Source organism: Salmo salar, unplaced genomic scaffold, assembly GCF_905237065.1.
Source record: "Salmo salar unplaced genomic scaffold, Ssal_v3.1, whole genome shotgun sequence".
Taxonomy (NCBI): Eukaryota; Metazoa; Chordata; class Actinopteri; order Salmoniformes; family Salmonidae; genus Salmo; species Salmo salar.
This window is the reverse complement of record NW_025548236.1, coordinates 70001-87900: the sequence shown is the minus strand read 5'-3', so window position 1 is coordinate 87900 and position 17900 is coordinate 70001. Positions and strand designations below refer to the sequence as shown.

At 49.7% G+C, this 17900-nt stretch overlaps 1 protein-coding gene across 2 annotated transcripts in view; it reads right to left on the bottom strand.

Annotated features, from left to right (window-relative positions):
* Positions 1-1541: 1541 nt before the first annotated feature.
* LOC106594253 (serine/threonine-protein kinase TBK1) overlaps positions 1542-17900 on the bottom strand; it is a 65012-nt gene continuing 48653 nt past the window's right edge. For both annotated transcript variants that reach the window (XM_045712070.1, XM_045712069.1), the window contains exons 16-20: positions 16429-16530; positions 15488-15584; positions 8860-8963; positions 4050-4121; positions 1542-2642 (exon numbers count right to left, since the gene is read on the bottom strand). In XM_045712070.1, coding sequence (XP_045568026.1) covers positions 2588-2642; positions 4050-4121; positions 8860-8963; positions 15488-15584; positions 16429-16530 — 430 coding nt within the window. In that variant the 3' untranslated portion in view covers positions 1542-2587. The remainder of the gene's footprint in view (positions 2643-4049; positions 4122-8859; positions 8964-15487; positions 15585-16428; positions 16531-17900) is intronic.

The following is a 17900-nucleotide window of genomic DNA, read 5'->3' as shown; positions in this document are numbered from 1 at the left end:
CTATTCCCCTCATAGTGCACTACGGCAACACAGAGGGGTGCGCATCCCAAATTACCCCCTATTCCCCTCATAGTGCACTACTTCTAACCAGAGCCCAATGGGTAGGTAGAGCACTAGAAAGGAAAGAGGAAGCCATTTTGGGACAGTGTAGTAGTAATAATTACTGATTCCTGAAGGACATTTCATCTCTTTAGTCTCTAACAGAAGTTGCCAGTTTGGAGACATTTCATCTCTTTAGTCTCTAACAGAAGTTGCCAGTTTGGAGACATTTCATCTCTTTAGTCTCTAACAGAAGTTGCCAGTTTGGAGACATTTCATCTCTTTAGTCTCTAACAGAAGTTGCCAGTTTGGAGACATTTCATCTCTTTAGTCTCTAAGAAGTTGCCAGTTTGGAGACATTTCATCTCTTTAGTCTCTAACAGAAGTTGCCAGTTTGGAGAGAAAATACACATTATAGACTCAGACTATTTACAACATGAAGCATACATGTATATACACAGGATAATATACCACTGGCAAGCTGAGGGAGAATTCCCCTTTCTCTGCAGGGTTCAGACTGTAGACTGGTGGGGTCATGGGGTCAGGGTCTAGACTGTAGACTGGTGGGGTCAGGGTCTAGACTGTAGACTGGTGGGGTCATGGGGTCAGGGTCTAGACTGTAGACTGGTGGGGTCATGGGGTCAGATTCAGACTGGTGGGGTCATGGGGTCAGGATCTAGACTGTAGACTGGTGGGGTCAGGATCTAGACTGTAGACTGGTGGGTGGGGTCAGGGTCTAGACTGTAGACTGGTGGGGTCAGGGTCTAGACTGTAGACTGGTGGGGTCAGGATCTAGACTGTAGACTGGTGGGGTCAGGATCTAGACTGTAGACTGGTGGGGTCAGATAGGGGTCAGGGTCTAGACTGTAGACTGGTGGGGTCAGGATCTAGACTGTAGACTGGTGGGGTCAGATAGGGGTCAGGGTCTAGACTGTAGACTGGTGGGGTCAGCTAGGGGTCAGGGTCTAGACTGTAGACTGGTGGGGGTCATGGGGTCAGACTGTAGACTGGTGGGGTCAGCTAGGGGTCAGGGTCTAGACTGTAGACTGGTGGGGTCAGATAGGGGTCAGGGTCTAGACTGTAGACTGGTGGGGTCAGCTAGGGGTCAGGGTCTAGACTGTAGACTGGTGGGGTCAGGGTCTAGACTGTAGACTGGTGGGGTCAGCTAGGGGTCAGGGTCTAGACTGTAGACTGGTGGGGTCAGGGTCTAGACTGTAGACTGGTGGGGTCAGCTAGGGGTCAGGGTCTAGACTGTAGACTGGTGGGGTCAGGGTCTAGACTGTAGACTGGTGGGGTCAGGGTCAGGTCTAGACTGTAGACTGGTGGGGTCAGGATCTAGACTGTAGACTGGTGGGGTCAGGATCTAGACTGTAGACTGGTGGGGTCAGGATCTAGACTGTAGACTGGTGGGGTCAGGGTCTAGACTGTAGACTGGTGGGGTCAGGTAGAGGTCATTAAACGGGAATTAAATTGCTCTCCAAAATCTGAATGTGTTCGCTCACTTCCAAACCTAAAAAAATCGTTTATTCTGACGTGATTTAAACATTGACATGGACTCAGAACATGCAGTTTGGAGAGTAAAAACGAAATACATCTCAAATTAAACACGTGAAAACACGATTTAGGAGAACTGAAAACAGAAGAATAAAAAACATCTCCGATTTTATAGGGCCCCCCCCTAGTGTTTATTAAACATTGTTTTAACCAGGTATATCAACAGAAAACATGGTGTATTATACTGTCTCTCGTACACTGAGGACCCGGGGAAGAGTTGGAGGGAGAGGAGAACAACGGGTCTGTTTGAAGGAAAAGGAAAAGGCTGGAGACCCTTTGGTCTAGATAGTGGATTGAGGTGGGGGTTTAGGGTGGGGTGAGACTCAGGGGGTGAGGGTTTAGGGTGGGTGAGTTGAGGGGTGAGGGTTTAGGGTGGGGTGAGAGTCGAGGGGTGAGGGTTTAGGGTGGGTGTAAGGGGTGGGTTTGAGAGTCGAGGGGTGAGGGTTTAGGGTGGGTGAGAGTCGAGGGGTGAGGGTTTAGGGTGGGTATGGAGGTTGGGTGAGGGTTTAGGGTGGGGTGAGACTCAGGGGGTGAGGGTTTAGGGTGGGTGAGTGTCGAGGGTCAAGGGTGTAGGGTTTAGGGTGGGTATGGAGGTTGGGTGAGGGTTAAGGGGTGAGGGTGTAGGGGTGAGGGTTTAAGGGTGAGGGTGTAGGGGTGAGGGTTTAGGGGTGAGGGTTTAGGGGTGAGAGTTTAGGGGTGAGGGTTTAGGGTGGGTGAGTGTCGAGGGTCAAGGGGTGAGGGTTAAGGGTGGGTATGGAGGTTGGGTGAGGGTTTAGGGGTGAGGGTTAAGGGGTGAGGGTGTAGGGGTGAGGGTTTAGGGGTGAGGGTTTAGGGATGAGGGTTTAGGGGTGAGGGTTTAGGGGTGAGGGTGTAGGGTGGGTATGGAGGTTGGGTGAGGGTTTAGGGGTGAGGGTTAAGGGGTGAGGGTGTAGGGGTGAGGGTTTAGGGGTGAGGGTTTAGGGATGAGGGTTTAGGGGCGAGGGGCCACATGGTCTCAGATACGGTCCACACTTCTCATTCCTCCATCCAATGACGTCAAAGAGCCAAACCTGGAAAACAGAAATATCAGACAATATTATATCTGACAGGAAGTACCAAACAGCTGACAGGAAGTACCAAACAGCTGATCTGACAGGAAGTACCAAACAGCTGATCTGACAGGAAGTACCAAACAGCTGATCTGACAGGAAGTACCAAACAGCTGATCTGACAGGAAGTACCAAACAGCTGATCTGACAGGAAGTACCCAAACAGCTGATCTGACAGGAAGTACCAAACAGCTGATCTGACAGGAAGTACTAAACAGCTGATCTGACAGGAAGTACCAAACAGCTGATCTGACAGGAAGTACCAAACAGCTGATCTGACAGGAAGTACCCAAACAGCTGATCTGACAGGAAGTACCAAACAGCTGATCTGACAGGAAGGACCAAACAGCTGATCTGACAGGAAGGACCCAAACAGCTGATCTGACAGGAAGTACCAAACAGCTGATCTGACAGGAAGTACCAAACAGCTGATCTGACAGGAAGTACCAAACAGCTGATCTGACAGGAAGTACCCAAACAGCTGATCTGACAGGAAGTACCAAACAGCTGATCTGACAGGAAGTACCCAAACAGCTGATCTGACAGGAAGTACCCAAACAGCTGATCTGACAGGAAGGACCCAAACAGCTGATCTGACAGGAAGTACCCAAACAGCTGATCTGACAGGAAGTACCAAACAGCTGATCTGACAGGAAGTACCAAACAGCTGATCTGACAGGAAGTACCAAACAGCTGATCTGACAGGAAGTACCAAACAGCTGATCTGACAGGAAGTACCAAACAGCTGATCTGACAGGAAGTACCAAACAGCTGATCTGACAGGAAGTACCAAACAGCTGATCTGACAGGAAGTACCCAAACAGCTGATCTGACAGGAAGTACCCAAACAGCTGATCTGACAGGAAGTACCCAAACAGCTGATCTGACAGGAAGTACCCAAACAGCTGATCTGACAGGAAGTACCAAACAGCTGATCTGACAGGAAGTACCCAAACAGCTGATCTGACAGGAAGTACTAAACAGCTGATCTGACAGGAAGTACCAAACAGCTGATCTGACAGGAAGTACCAAACAGCTGATCTGACAGGAAGTACCAAACAGCTGATCTGACAGGAAGGACCCAAACAGCTGATCTGACAGGAAGTACCCAAACAGCTGATCTGACAGGAAGTACCAAACAGCTGATCTGACAGGAAGTACCAAACAGCTGATCTGACAGGAAGTACCCAAACAGCTGATCTGACAGGAAGTACCAAACAGCTGATCTGACAGGAAGTACCCAAACAGCTGATCTGACAGGAAGTACCCAAACAGCTGATCTGACAGGAAGTAGGCGGCCTTCATATGTCTTATCAAGGGGTAGTGATAACGATCTGACAGGAAGTGCTCCGTGTAGCCAGTCCTCACCTCTCCAGGAAGTGGTTGTTCTCAGCCAACTCCTTCACTACCCCCTCCATCTCTTCCTTCAGCTTCTTCATCCTGGAAATCACAGAAAGGATGGAAAGAGTTAACACTGGACACTGTCACTGAGATGGTGGACAATCGTCCCACTGGTTAACACTGGACACTGTCACTGAGATGGTGGACTATCGTCCCACTGGTTAACACTGGACACTGTCACTGAGATGGTGGACTATCGTCCCACTGGTTAACACTGGACACTGTCTTGACATGGTGGACTATCGTCCCACTGGTTAACACTGGACACTGAGATGGTGGACTATCGTCCCACTGGTTAACACTGGACACTGTCACTGAGATGGTGGACTATCGTCCCACTGGTTAACACTGGACACTGTCACTGAGAGGGTGGACTATCGTCCCACTGGTTAACACTGGACACTGTCACTGAGAAGATGGACTATCGTCCCACTGGTTAACACTGGACACTGTCACTGAGAAGGTGGAATATTAGTCCCAATGGTTAACACTGGACACTGTCACTGAGAAGGTGGAATATTAGTCCCACTGGTTGGTTAACACTGGACACTGTCACTGAGATGGTGGACTATCGTCCCACTGGTTAACACTGGACACTGTGAAGGTGGACTATCGTCCCACTGGTTAACACTGGACACTGTCACTGAGATGGTGGACTATCGTCCCACTGGTTAACACTGGACACTGTCACTGAGATGGTGGAATATCGTCCCACTGGTTAACACTGGACACTGTCACTGAGATGGTGGACTATCGTCCCACTGGTTAACACTGGACACTGTCACTGAGATGGTGGACTATCGTCCCACTGGTTAACACTGGACACTGTCACTGAGATGGTGGACTATCGTCCCACTGGTTAACACTGGACACTGTCACTGAGATGGTGGACTATCGTCCCACTGGTTAACACTGGACACTGTCACTGAGATGGTGGAATATCGTCCCACTGGTTATAGATCTTCCCTCAAGTCAACAAACATGTCCTCAGATGTAACATCGTGATAATGAGACTCACCCAGGGTCATCTCTACAGGGGTGATCTGGCTGAGGTAAGGTCAGGGGTTAAGGGTCAGGGGTCAGAGACAGTAACTCACCCCAGGGTCATCTCTACAGGGGTGATCTGGCTGAGGTAAGGTCAGGGGTTAAGGGTCAGAGACAGTAACTCACCCCAGGGTCATCTCTACAGGGGTGATCTGGCTGAGGAAAGGTCAGGGGTTAAGGGTCAGAGACAGTAACTCACCCCAGGGTCATCTCTACAGGGGTGATCTGGCTGAGGTAAGGTCAGGGGTTAAGGGTCAGGGGTCAGAGACAGTAACTCACCCCAGGGTCATCTCTACCAGGGTGCTCTGGCTGAGGTAAGGTCAGGGGTTAAGGGTCAGAGACAGTAACTCACCCCAGGGTCATCTCTACAGGGGTGATCTGGCTGAGGTAAGGTCAGGGGTTAAGGGTCAGAGACAGTAACTCACCCCAGGGTCATCTCTACAGGGGTGATCTGGCTGAGGTAAGGTCAGGGGTTAAGGGTCAGGGGTCAGAGACAGTAACTCACCCCAGGGTCATCTCTACAGGGGTGATCTGGCTGAGGTAAGGTCAGGGGTTAAGGGTCAGGGGTCAGAGACAGTAACTCACCCCAGGGTCATCTCTACAGGGGTGATCTGGCTGAGGTAAGGTCAGGGGTTAAGGGTCAGGGGTCAGAGACAGTAACTCACCCCAGGGTCATCTCTACAGGGGTGATCTGGCTGAGGTAAGGTCAGGGGTTAAGGGTCAGGGGTCAGAGACAGTAACTCACCCCAGGGTCATCTCTACAGGGGTGATCTGGCTGAGGTAAGGTCAGGGGTTAAGGGTCAGGGGTCAGAGACAGTAACTCACCCCAGGGTCATCTCTACCAGGGGTGATCTGGCTGAGGTAAGGTCAGGGGTTAAGGGTCAGAGACAGTAACTCACCCCAGGGTCATCTCTACAGGGGTGATCTGGCTGAGGTAAGGTCAGGGGTTAAGGGTCAGGGGTCAGAGACAGTAACTCACCCCAGGGTCATCTCTACAGGGGTGATCTGGCTGAGGTAAGGTCAGGGGTTAAGGGTTAACGGTCAGAGACAGTAACTCACCCCAGGGTCATCTCTACAGGGGTGATCTGGCTGAGGTAAGGTCAGGGGTTAAGGGTTAACGGTCAGAGACAGTAACTCACCCCAGGGTCATCTCTACAGGGGTGATCTGGCTGAGGTAAGGTCAGGGGTTAAGGGTCAGGGGTCAGAGACAGTAACTCACCCCAGGGTCATCTCTACCAGGGGTGATCTGGCTGAGGTAAGGTCAGGGGTTAAGGGTCAGGGGTCAGAGACAGTAACTCACCCCAGGGTCATCTCTACAGGGGTGATCTGGCTGAGGTAAGGTCAGGGGTTAAGGGTCAGGGGTCAGAGACAGTAACTCACCCCAGGGTCATCTCTACAGGGGTGATCTGGCTGAGGTAAGGTCAGGGGTTAAGGGTCAGGGGTCAGAGACAGTAACTCACCCCAGGGTCATCTCTATAGGGGTGATCTGGCTGAGGTAAGGTCAGGGGTTAAGGGTCAGAGACAGTAACTCACCCCAGGGTCATCTCTACAGGGGTGATCTGGCTGAGGTAAGGTCAGGGGTTAAGGGTCAGGGGTCAGAGACAGTAACTCACCCCAGGGTCATCTCTACAGGGGTGATCTGGCTGAGGTAAGGTCAGGGGTTAAGGGTTAACGTCAGAGACAGTAACTCACCCCAGGGTCATCTCTACAGGGGTGATCTGGCTGAGGTAAAGGTCAGGGGTTAAGGGTCAGGGGTCAGAGACAGTAACTCACCCAGGGTCATCTCTACAGGGGTGATCTGGCTGAGGTAAGGTCAGGGGTTAAGGGTCAGGGGTCAGAGACAGTAACTCACCCCAGGGTCATCTCTACAGGGGTGATCTGGCTGAGGTAAAGGTCAGGGGTTAAGGGTCAGAGACAGTAACTCACCCCAGGGTCATCTCTACAGGGGTGATCTGGCTGAGGTAAGGTCAGGGGTTAAGGGTCAGGGGTCAGAGACAGTAACTCACCTCAGGGTCATCTCTACAGGGGTGATCTGGCTGAGGTAAGGTCAGGGGTTAAGGGTCAGGGGTCAGAGACAGTAACTCACCCCAGGGTCATCTCTACAGGGGTGATCTGGCTGAGGTAAAGGTCAGGGGTTAAGGGTCAGGGGTCAGAGACAGTAACTCACCCAGGGTCATCTCTACAGGGGTGATCTGGCTGAGGTAAGGTCAGGGGTTAAGGGTCAGGGGTCAGAGACAGTAACTCACCCCAGGGTCATCTCTACAGGGGTGATCTGGCTGAGGTAAAGGTCAGGGGTTAAGGGTCAGAGACAGTAACTCACCCCAGGGTCATCTCTACAGGGGTGATCTGGCTGAGGTAAGGTCAGGGGTTAAGGGTCAGGGGTCAGAGACAGTAACTCACCTCAGGGTCATCTCTACAGGGGTGATCTGGCTGAGGTAAGGTCAGGGGTTAAGGGTCAGGGGTCAGAGACAGTAACTCACCCCAGGGTCATCTCTACAGGGGTGATCTGGCTGAGGTAAAGGTCAGGGGTTAAGGGTCAGAGACAGTAACTCACCCCAGGGTCATCTCTACCAGGGTGCTCTGGCTGAGGTAAAGGTCAGGGGTTAAGGGTTAGGGACGGTAACTCACCCCAGGGTCATCTCTACAGGGGTGATCTGGCTGAGGTAAGGTCAGGGGTTAAGGGTTAAGGGTCAGGGACAGTAACTCACCCCAGGGTCATCTCTACCAGGGTGCTCTGCCTGAGGTAAAGGTCAGGGGTTAAGGGTTAGGGACGGTAACTCACCCCAGGGTCATCTCTACAGGGGTGATCTGGCTGAGGTAAGGTCAGGGGTTAAGGGTCAGGGGTCAGAGACAGTAACTCACCCCAGGGTCATCTCTACAGGGGTGATCTGGCTGAGGTAAGGTCAGGGGTTAAGGGTCAGGGGTCAGAGACAGTAACTCACCTCAGGGTCATCTCTACAGGGGTTTTCTGACTGAGGTAAGGTCAGGGGTTAAGGGTTAACGGTCAGAGACAGTAACTCACCCCAGGGTCATCTCTACAGGGGTGATCTGACTGAGGTAAAGGTCAGGGGTTAAGGGTTAACAGTTAGGGACGGTAACTCACCCCAGGGTCATCTCTACCAGGGTGCTCTGCCTGAGGTAAAGGTCAGGGGTTAAGGGTTAGGGACGGTAACTCACCCCAGGGTCATCTCTACCAGGGTGCTCTGGCTGAGGTAAGGTCAGGGGTTAAGGGTCAGGGGTCAGAGACAGTAACTCACCCCAGGGTCATCTCTACAGGGGTTTTCTGACTGAGGTAAGGTCAGGGGTTAAGGGTTAACGGTCAGAGACAGTAACTCACCCCAGGGTCATCTCTACAGGGGTGATCTGACTGAGGTAAAGGTCAGGGGTTAAGGGTTAACAGTTAGGGACGGTAACTCACCCCAGGGTCATCTCTACCAGGGTGCTCTGGCTGAGGTAAGGTCAGGGGTTAAGGGTCAGGGGTCAGAGACAGTAACTCACCCCAGGGTCATCTCTACCAGGGGTGATCTGGCTGAGGTAAGGTCAGGGGTTAAGGGTTAAGGACAGTAACTCACCCCAGGGTCATCTCTACCAGGGGTGATCTGGCTGAGGTAAGGTCAGGGGTTAAGGGTTAAGGGTCAGGGACAGTAACTCACCCCAGGGTCATCTCTACCAGGGTGCTCTGGCTGAGGTAAGGTCAGGGGTTAAGGGTCAGGGGTCAGAGACAGTAACTCACCCCAGGGTCATCTCTACCAGGGTGCTCTGGCTGAGGTAGGCTTGAGGTTTCACCATACCACTGGACGCCAGAGGTAGCACCTTACCAGGTAACTGCTCCTGTAACTACAATACACACAAACATGGATATTAAAAACTAAAAAACATATTTTAAGGTAGAAAAGGCATTGGTCTGAAGCTGAAAAATACATTAATGCCCCATAATGTCTACTCCACCCATGCAAAGCTGTCATCAAGGCAAAAGGTGACTACTGTTAATGTTGCGACAGTTCTTTTCTGGTAACAGAACAAAATAGTCATCACATAGTAACTTCTGATTTAGCTGTACTTTAATTAATGCAAACACGTGTGTGGTATATGTGCGGTTCGTCTATATACACGGTCTCGCTGTTTTGCCTCGCAGGGTAAAACAGAGAAGAGAGCGACACCTCCTATTGTTCTCGCTTATATACTCTGACAGAGATAGTTCCCGCTCAATGCCGGGCCTGTCCGAGGGAGGAGGAGCGTGGTTTAAACTTGCTTCTCCTGTCGTCGGCGTGCAGGCTGGTCTCAGCCTCGTGACGCACTTCCTGTCGCCGGTTGTAGTTCTTCTTGTCTTCAACAGTTGATTTATCCGTAGTTCATATACTTAATATTGTAGCATAGCGTCCCCAGTATATTATATAGGTTATGCATACAAATAGCCAGTTCAACCCCTAACACTACTTTGAAGAATCAAAAATATAAAATAGATTTTGATTTGTTTAACACTTTTTTTTTTGGTTACTACATGATTCCATATTTCATCGTTTTTGATGTGTTCACTATTAAACCCTTGAATGAGTCGGTGTGTCCAGACTGTTGACTGGTCCTGCATTTAGCCCGAGTTGTTGGACCTGGTTTTTATAACTCTGAGATTAGTCTGAAACCATGTTAGCACGGTCAGAAATGCTAACAAACGGTAGCACATTTAATGGACAGAAATGCTAACAAACGGTAGCACATCGGTGGTTCTTAATGGACAGAAATGCTAACAAACGGTAGCACATTTAATGGACAGAAATGCTAACAAACGGTAGCACATCGGTGGTTCTTAATGGACAGAAATGCTAACAAACGGTAGCACATTTAATGGACAGAAATGCTAACAAACGGTAGCACATCGGTGGTTCTTAATGGACAGAAATGCTAACAAACGGTAGCATATTTAATGGACAGAAATGCTAACAAACGGTAGCACGTTTAATGGACAGAAATGCTACCAAACGGTAGCACGTCGGTGGTTCTTAATGGACAGAAATGCTAACAAACGGTAGGGTGGCAAGTCTAACGGTCACTATGGAGGCTGGAGTCTTGTTCTTATCCCACTCCTAGATACTGAGCTGGGTCAGGGTCCCTGTTATCCCACTCCTAGATACTGAGCTGGGTCAGGGTCCCTGTTATCCCACTCCTAGATACTGAGCTGGGTCAGGGTCCCTGTTATCCCACTCCTAGATACTGAGCTGGGTCAGGGTCCCTGTTATCCCACTCCTAGATACTGAGCTGGGTCAGGGTCCCTGTTATCCCACTCCTAGATACTGAGCTGGGTCAGGGTCCCTGTTATCCCACTCCTAGATACTGAGCTGGGTCAGGGTCCCTGTGTTATCCCACTCCTAGATACTGAGCTGGGTCAGGGTCCCTGTTATCCCACTCCTAGATACTGAGCTGGGTCAGGGTCCCTGTTATCCCACTCCTAGATACTGAGCTGGGTCAGGGTCCCTGTTATCCCACTCCTAGATACTGAGCTGGGTCAGGGTCCCTGTTATCCCACTCCTAGATACTGAGCTGGGTCAGGGTTCCCTGTTATCCCACTCCTAGATACTGAGCTGGGTCAGGGTCCCTGTTATCCCACTCCTAGATACTGAGCTGGGTCAGGGTCCCTGTTATCCCACTCCTAGATACTGAGCTGGGTCAGGGTCCCTGTTATCCCACTCCTAGATACTGAGCTGGGTCAGGGTCCCTGTTATCCCACTCCTAGATACTGAGCTGGGTCAGGGTCCCTGTTATCCCACTCCTAGATACTGAGCTGGGTCAGGGTCCCTGTTATCCCACTCCTAGATACTGAGCTGGGTCAGGGTCCCTGTTATCCCACTCCTAGATACTGAGCTGGGTCAGGGTCCCTGTTATCCCACTCCTAGATACTGAGCTGGGTCAGGGTCCCTGTTATCCCACTCCTAGATACTGAGCTGGGTCAGGGTCCCTGTTATCCCACTCCTAGATACTGAGCTGGGTCAGGGTCCCTGTTATCCCACTCCTAGATACTGAGCTGGGTCAGGGTCCCTGTTATCCCACTCCTAGATACTGAGCTGGGTCAGGGTCCCTGTTATCCCACTCCTAGATACTGAGCTGGGTCAGGGTCCCTGTTATCCCACTCCTAGATACTGAGCTGGGTCAGGGTCCCTGTTATCCCACTCCTAGATACTGAGCTGGGTCAGGGTCCCTGTTATCCCACTCCTAGATACTGAGCTGGGTCAGGGTCCCTGTTATCCCACTCCTAGATACTGAGCTGGGTCAGGGTCCCTGTTATCCCACTCCTAGATACTGAGCTGGGTCAGGGTCCCTGTTATCCCACTCCTAGATACTGAGCTGGGTCAGGGTCCCTGTTATCCCACTCCTAGATACTGAGCTGGGTCAGGGTCCCTGTTATCCCACTCCTAGATACTGAGCTGGGTCAGGGTCCCTGTTATCCCACTCCTAGATACTGAGCTGGGTCAGGGTCCCTGTTATCCCACTCCTAGATACTGAGCTGGGTCAGGGTCCCTGTTATCCCACTCCTAGATACTGAGCTGGGTCAGGGTCCCTGTTATCCCACTCCTAGATACTGAGCTGGGTCAGGGTCCCTGTTATCCCACTCCTAGATACTGAGCTGGGTCAGGGTCCCTGTTATCCCACTCCTAGATACTGAGCTGGGTCAGGGTCCCTGTTATCCCACTCCTAGATACTGAGCTGGGTCAGGGTCCCTGTTATCCCACTCCTAGATACTGAGCTGGGTCAGGGTCCCTGTTATCCCACTCCTAGATACTGAGCTGGGTCAGGGTCCCTGTTATCCCACTCCTAGATACTGAGCTGGGTCAGGGTCCCTGTTATCCCACTCCTAGATACTGAGCTGGGTCAGGGTCCCTGTTATCCCACTCCTAGATACTGAGCTGGGTCAGGGTCCCTGTTATCCCACTCCTAGATACTGAGCTGGGTCAGGGTCCCTGTTATCCCACTCCTAGATACTGAGCTGGGTCAGGGTCCCTGTTATCCCACTCCTAGATACTGAGCTGGGTCAGGGTCCCTGTTATCCCACTCCTAGATACTGAGCTGGGTCAGGGTCCCTGTTATCCCACTCCTAGATACTGAGCTGGGTCAGGGTCCCTGTTATCCCACTCCTAGATACTGAGCTGGGTCAGGGTCCCTGTTATCCCACTCCTAGATACTGAGCTGGGTCAGGGTCCCTGTTATCCCACTCCTAGATACTGAGCTGGGTCAGGGTCCCTGTTATCCCACTCCTAGATACTGAGCTGGGTCAGGGTCCCTGTTATCCCACTCCTAGATACTGAGCTGGGTCAGGGTCCCTGTTATCCCACTCCTAGATACTGAGCTGGGTCAGGGTCCCTGTTATCCCACTCCTAGATACTGAGCTGGGTCAGGGTCCCTGTTATCCCACTCCTAGATACTGAGCTGGGTCAGGGTCCCTGTTATCCCACTCCTAGATACTGAGCTGGGTCAGGGTCCCTGTTATCCCACTCCTAGATACTGAGCTGGGTCAGGGTCCCTGTTATCCCACTCCTAGATACTGAGCTGGGTCAGGGTCCCTGTTATCCCACTCCTAGATACTGAGCTGGGTCAGGGTCCCTGTTATCCCACTCCTAGATACTGAGCTGGGTCAGGGTCCCTGTTATCCCACTCCTAGATACTGAGCTGGGTCAGGGTCCCTGTTATCCCACTCCTAGATACTGAGCTGGGTCAGGGTCCCTGTTATCCCACTCCTAGATACTGAGCTGGGTCAGGGTCCCTGTTATCCCACTCCTAGATACTGAGCTGGGTCAGGGTCCCTGTTATCCCACTCCTAGATACTGAGCTGGGTCAGGGTCCCTGTTATCCCACTCCTAGATACTGAGCTGGGTCAGGGTCCCTGTTATCCCACTCCTAGATACTGAGCTGGGTCAGGGTCCCTGTTATCCCACTCCTAGATACTGAGCTGGGTCAGGGTCCCTGTTATCCCACTCCTAGATACTGAGCTGGGTCAGGGTCCCTGTTATCCCACTCCTAGATACTGAGCTGGGTCAGGGTCCCTGTTATCCCACTCCTAGATACTGAGCTGGGTCAGGGTCCCTGTTATCCCACTCCTAGATACTGAGCTGGGTCAGGGTCCCTGTTATCCCACTCCTAGATACTGAGCTGGGTCAGGGTCCCTGTTATCCCACTCCTAGATACTGAGCTGGGTCAGGGTCCCTGTTATCCCACTCCTAGATACTGAGCTGGGTCAGGGTCCCTGTTATCCCACTCCTAGATACTGAGCTGGGTCAGGGTCCCTGTTATCCCACTCCTAGATACTGAGCTGGGTCAGGGTCCCTGTTATCCCACTCCTAGATACTGAGCTGGGTCAGGGTCCCTGTTATCCCACTCCTAGATACTGAGCTGGGTCAGGGTCCCTGTTATCCCACTCCTAGATACTGAGCTGGGTCAGGGTCCCTGTTATCCCACTCCTAGATACTGAGCTGGGTCAGGGTCCCTGTTATCCCACTCCTAGATACTGAGCTGGGTCAGGGTCCCTGTTATCCCACTCCTAGATACTGAGCTGGGTCAGGGTCCCTGTTATCCCACTCCTAGATACTGAGCTGGGTCAGGGTCCCTGTTATCCCACTCCTAGATACTGAGCTGGGTCAGGGTCCCTGTTATCCCACTCCTAGATACTGAGCTGGGTCAGGGTCCCTGTTATCCCACTCCTAGATACTGAGCTGGGTCAGGGTCCCTGTTATCCCACTCCTAGATACTGAGCTGGGTCAGGGTCCCTGTTATCCCACTCCTAGATACTGAGCTGGGTCAGGGTCCCTGTTATCCCACTCCTAGATACTGAGCTGGGTCAGGGTCCCTGTTATCCCACTCCTAGATACTGAGCTGGGTCAGGGTCCCTGTTATCCCACTCCTAGATACTGAGCTGGGTCAGGGTCCCTGTTATCCCACTCCTAGATACTGAGCTGGGTCAGGGTCCCTGTTATCCCACTCCTAGATACTGAGCTGGGTCAGGGTCCCTGTTATCCCACTCCTAGATACTGAGCTGGGTCAGGGTCCCTGTTATCCCACTCCTAGATACTGAGCTGGGTCAGGGTCCCTGTTATCCCACTCCTAGATACTGAGCTGGGTCAGGGTCCCTGTTATCCCACTCCTAGATACTGAGCTGGGTCAGGGTCCCTGTTATCCCACTCCTAGATACTGAGCTGGGTCAGGGTCCCTGTTATCCCACTCCTAGATACTGAGCTGGGTCAGGGTCCCTGTTATCCCACTCCTAGATACTGAGCTGGGTCAGGGTCCCTGTTATCCCACTCCTAGATACTGAGCTGGGTCAGGGTCCCTGTTATCCCACTCCTAGATACTGAGCTGGGTCAGGGTCCCTGTTATCCCACTCCTAGATACTGAGCTGGGTCAGGGTCCCTGTTATCCCACTCCTAGATACTGAGCTGGGTCAGGGTCCCTGTTATCCCACTCCTAGATACTGAGCTGGGTCAGGGTCCCTGTTATCCCACTCCTAGATACTGAGCTGGGTCAGGGTCCCTGTTATCCCACTCCTAGATACTGAGCTGGGTCAGGGTCCCTGTTATCCCACTCCTAGATACTGAGCTGGGTCAGGGTCCCTGTTATCCCACTCCTAGATACTGAGCTGGGTCAGGGTCCCTGTTATCCCACTCCTAGATACTGAGCTGGGTCAGGGTCCCTGTTATCCCACTCCTAGATACTGAGCTGGGTCAGGGTCCCTGTTATCCCACTCCTAGATACTGAGCTGGGTCAGGGTCCCTGTTATCCCACTCCTAGATACTGAGCTGGGTCAGGGTCCCTGTGTTATCCCACTCCTAGATACTGAGCTGGGTCAGGGTCCCTGTTATCCCACTCCTAGATACTGAGCTGGGTCAGGGTCCCTGTTATCCCACTCCTAGATACTGAGCTGGGTCAGGGTCCCTGTTATCCCACTCCTAGATACTGAGCTGGGTCAGGGTCCCTGTGTTATCCCACTCCTAGATACTGAGCTGGGTCAGGGTCCCTGTTATCCCACTCCTAGATACTGAGCTGGGTCAGGGTCCCTGTTATCCCACTCCTAGATACTGAGCTGGGTCAGGGTCCCTGTTATCCCACTCCTAGATACTGAGCTGGGTCAGGGTCCCTGTTATCCCACTCCTAGATACTGAGCTGGGTCAGGGTCCCTGTTATCCCACTCCTAGATACTGAGCTGGGTCAGGGTCCCTGTTATCCCACTCCTAGATACTGAGCTGGGTCAGGGTCCCTGTTATCCCACTCCTAGATACTGAGCTGGGTCAGGGTCCCTGTTATCAGTGTTTAGTAAGGTGTGTGTGTGTGTGTGTGTGTGTGTGTGTGTGTGTGTGTGTGTGTGTGTGTGTGTGAGTTCTGACCTTAATAACTCTCTCCATCACCATGGAAACCTCTTTCTCCACGCTGTTGAATTGGCTGGTTAGACTAATCAGCTGTTTCCTCACGTGATGCACCTTCCTGTACAGGGGAGATAAACACAACTATTGATACAGAACACACACACACACACACACACACACACACACACACCTTCCTGTACAGGGGAGATAAACACAACTATTGATACAGAACACACACACACACCTTCCTGTACAGGGGAGATAAACACAACTATTGATACAGAACACACACACACACCTTCCTGTACAGGGGAGATAAACACAACTATTGATACAGAACACACACACACACACACACACACACACACACACACACACACACACACACACACACACACACACACACACACACACACACACACACACCTTCCTGTACAGGGGAGATAAACACAACTATTGATACTATTGATACAGAACACACACCTTCATTTACAGGACACACTGACCTCATCTGATACCTACCTTCCTTCCTTCCTTCCTTCCTTCCTTCCTTCCTTCCTTCCTTCCTTCCTTCCTTCCTTCACAGAACACACGGACCTCATCTGATACCTACCTTCCTTCCTTCCATCCTTCCTTCCTTCGTTCCTTCCTTCCTTCCTTCCTTCCTTCCTTCCTTCCTTCCTTCCTTCCTTCCTTCCTTCCTTCCTTCATTAACAGAACACACTGACCGCATCAGATACCTTCCTTCATTAACAGGACACACTGACCTCATCTGATACCTTCCTTCCTTCCTTCCTTCCTTCCTTCCTTCCTTCCTTCCTTCCTTCCTTCCTTCCTTCCTTCCTTCCTTCCTTCCTTCCTTCCTTCATTCATTAACAGGACACACTGACCTCATCTGATACCTTCATCTACAGAACACACTGACCGCATCAGATACCTTCGTTCATTAACAGGAAACTTACCTCATCCACTCCTCGCTCTTAGAGATGAAGAGGCGATACTTCATGGCACACTCCTCTGTAAACAGAGACCTGGCTTTGGTGGCATGGAACACCAGCTTCTGTCTGTAACCATGGAAACATTATAATATTACTATACCGTAACCATAGAAACATTATAATATTACTATACCGTAACCATAGAAACATTATAATATTACTATACTGTAACCATAGAAACATAATAATATTACTATACAGTAACCATAGAAACATTATAATATTACTATACCGTAACCAGAGGAACATTATAATATTACTATACCGTAACCATAGAAACATTATAATATTACTATACCGTAACCATGGAAACATTATAATATTACCATACCGTAACCAGGGAAACATTATAATATTACCATACCGTAACCATGGAAACATTATAATATTACTATACCGTAACCATGGAAACATTATAATATTACTATACCGTAACCATGGAAACATTATATTACTATACTGTAACCATAGAAACATTATAATATTACTATACTGTAACCATAGAAACATTATAATATTACTATACTGTAACCATAGAAACATTATAATATTACTATACAGTAACCATAGAAACATTATAATATTACTATACAGTAACCATAGAAACATTATAATATTACTATACCGTAACCATAGAAACATTATAATATTACTATACCGTAACCATAGAAACATTATAATATTACTATACCGTAACCATAGAAACATTATAAACATAATATTACTATACCGTAACCAGAGAAACATTATAATATTACTATACCGTAACCATGGAAACATTATAATATTACTATACTGTAACCATGGAAACATTATAATATTACTATACTGTAACCAGGGAAACATTATAATATAACCATGGAAACATTATAATATTACTATACCGTAACCATAGAAACATAATATTACTATACTGTAACCATAGAAACATAATAATATTACTATACTGTAACCAGAGAAACATTATAATATTACTATACTGTAACCATAGAAACATTATAATATTACTATACCGTAACCATAGAAACATTATAATATTACTATACTGTAACCATAGAAACATTATAATATTACTATACCGTAACCATAGAAACATAATATTACTATACTGTAACCATAGGAACATTATAATATTACTATACCGTAACCATAGAAACATTATAATACTACTATACTGTCTGTTAGAGGAACATTATAATATTACTATACTGTAACCATAGAAACATAATATTACTATACCGTAACCATAGAAACATTATAATATTACTATACTGTAACCATAGAAACATTATAATACTACTATACTGTAACCATAGGAACATTATAATATTACTATACTGTAACCATAGGAACATTATAATATTACTATACTGTCTGTTAGAGGAACATTATAATATTACTATACTGTAACCATAGAAACATTATAATATTACTAT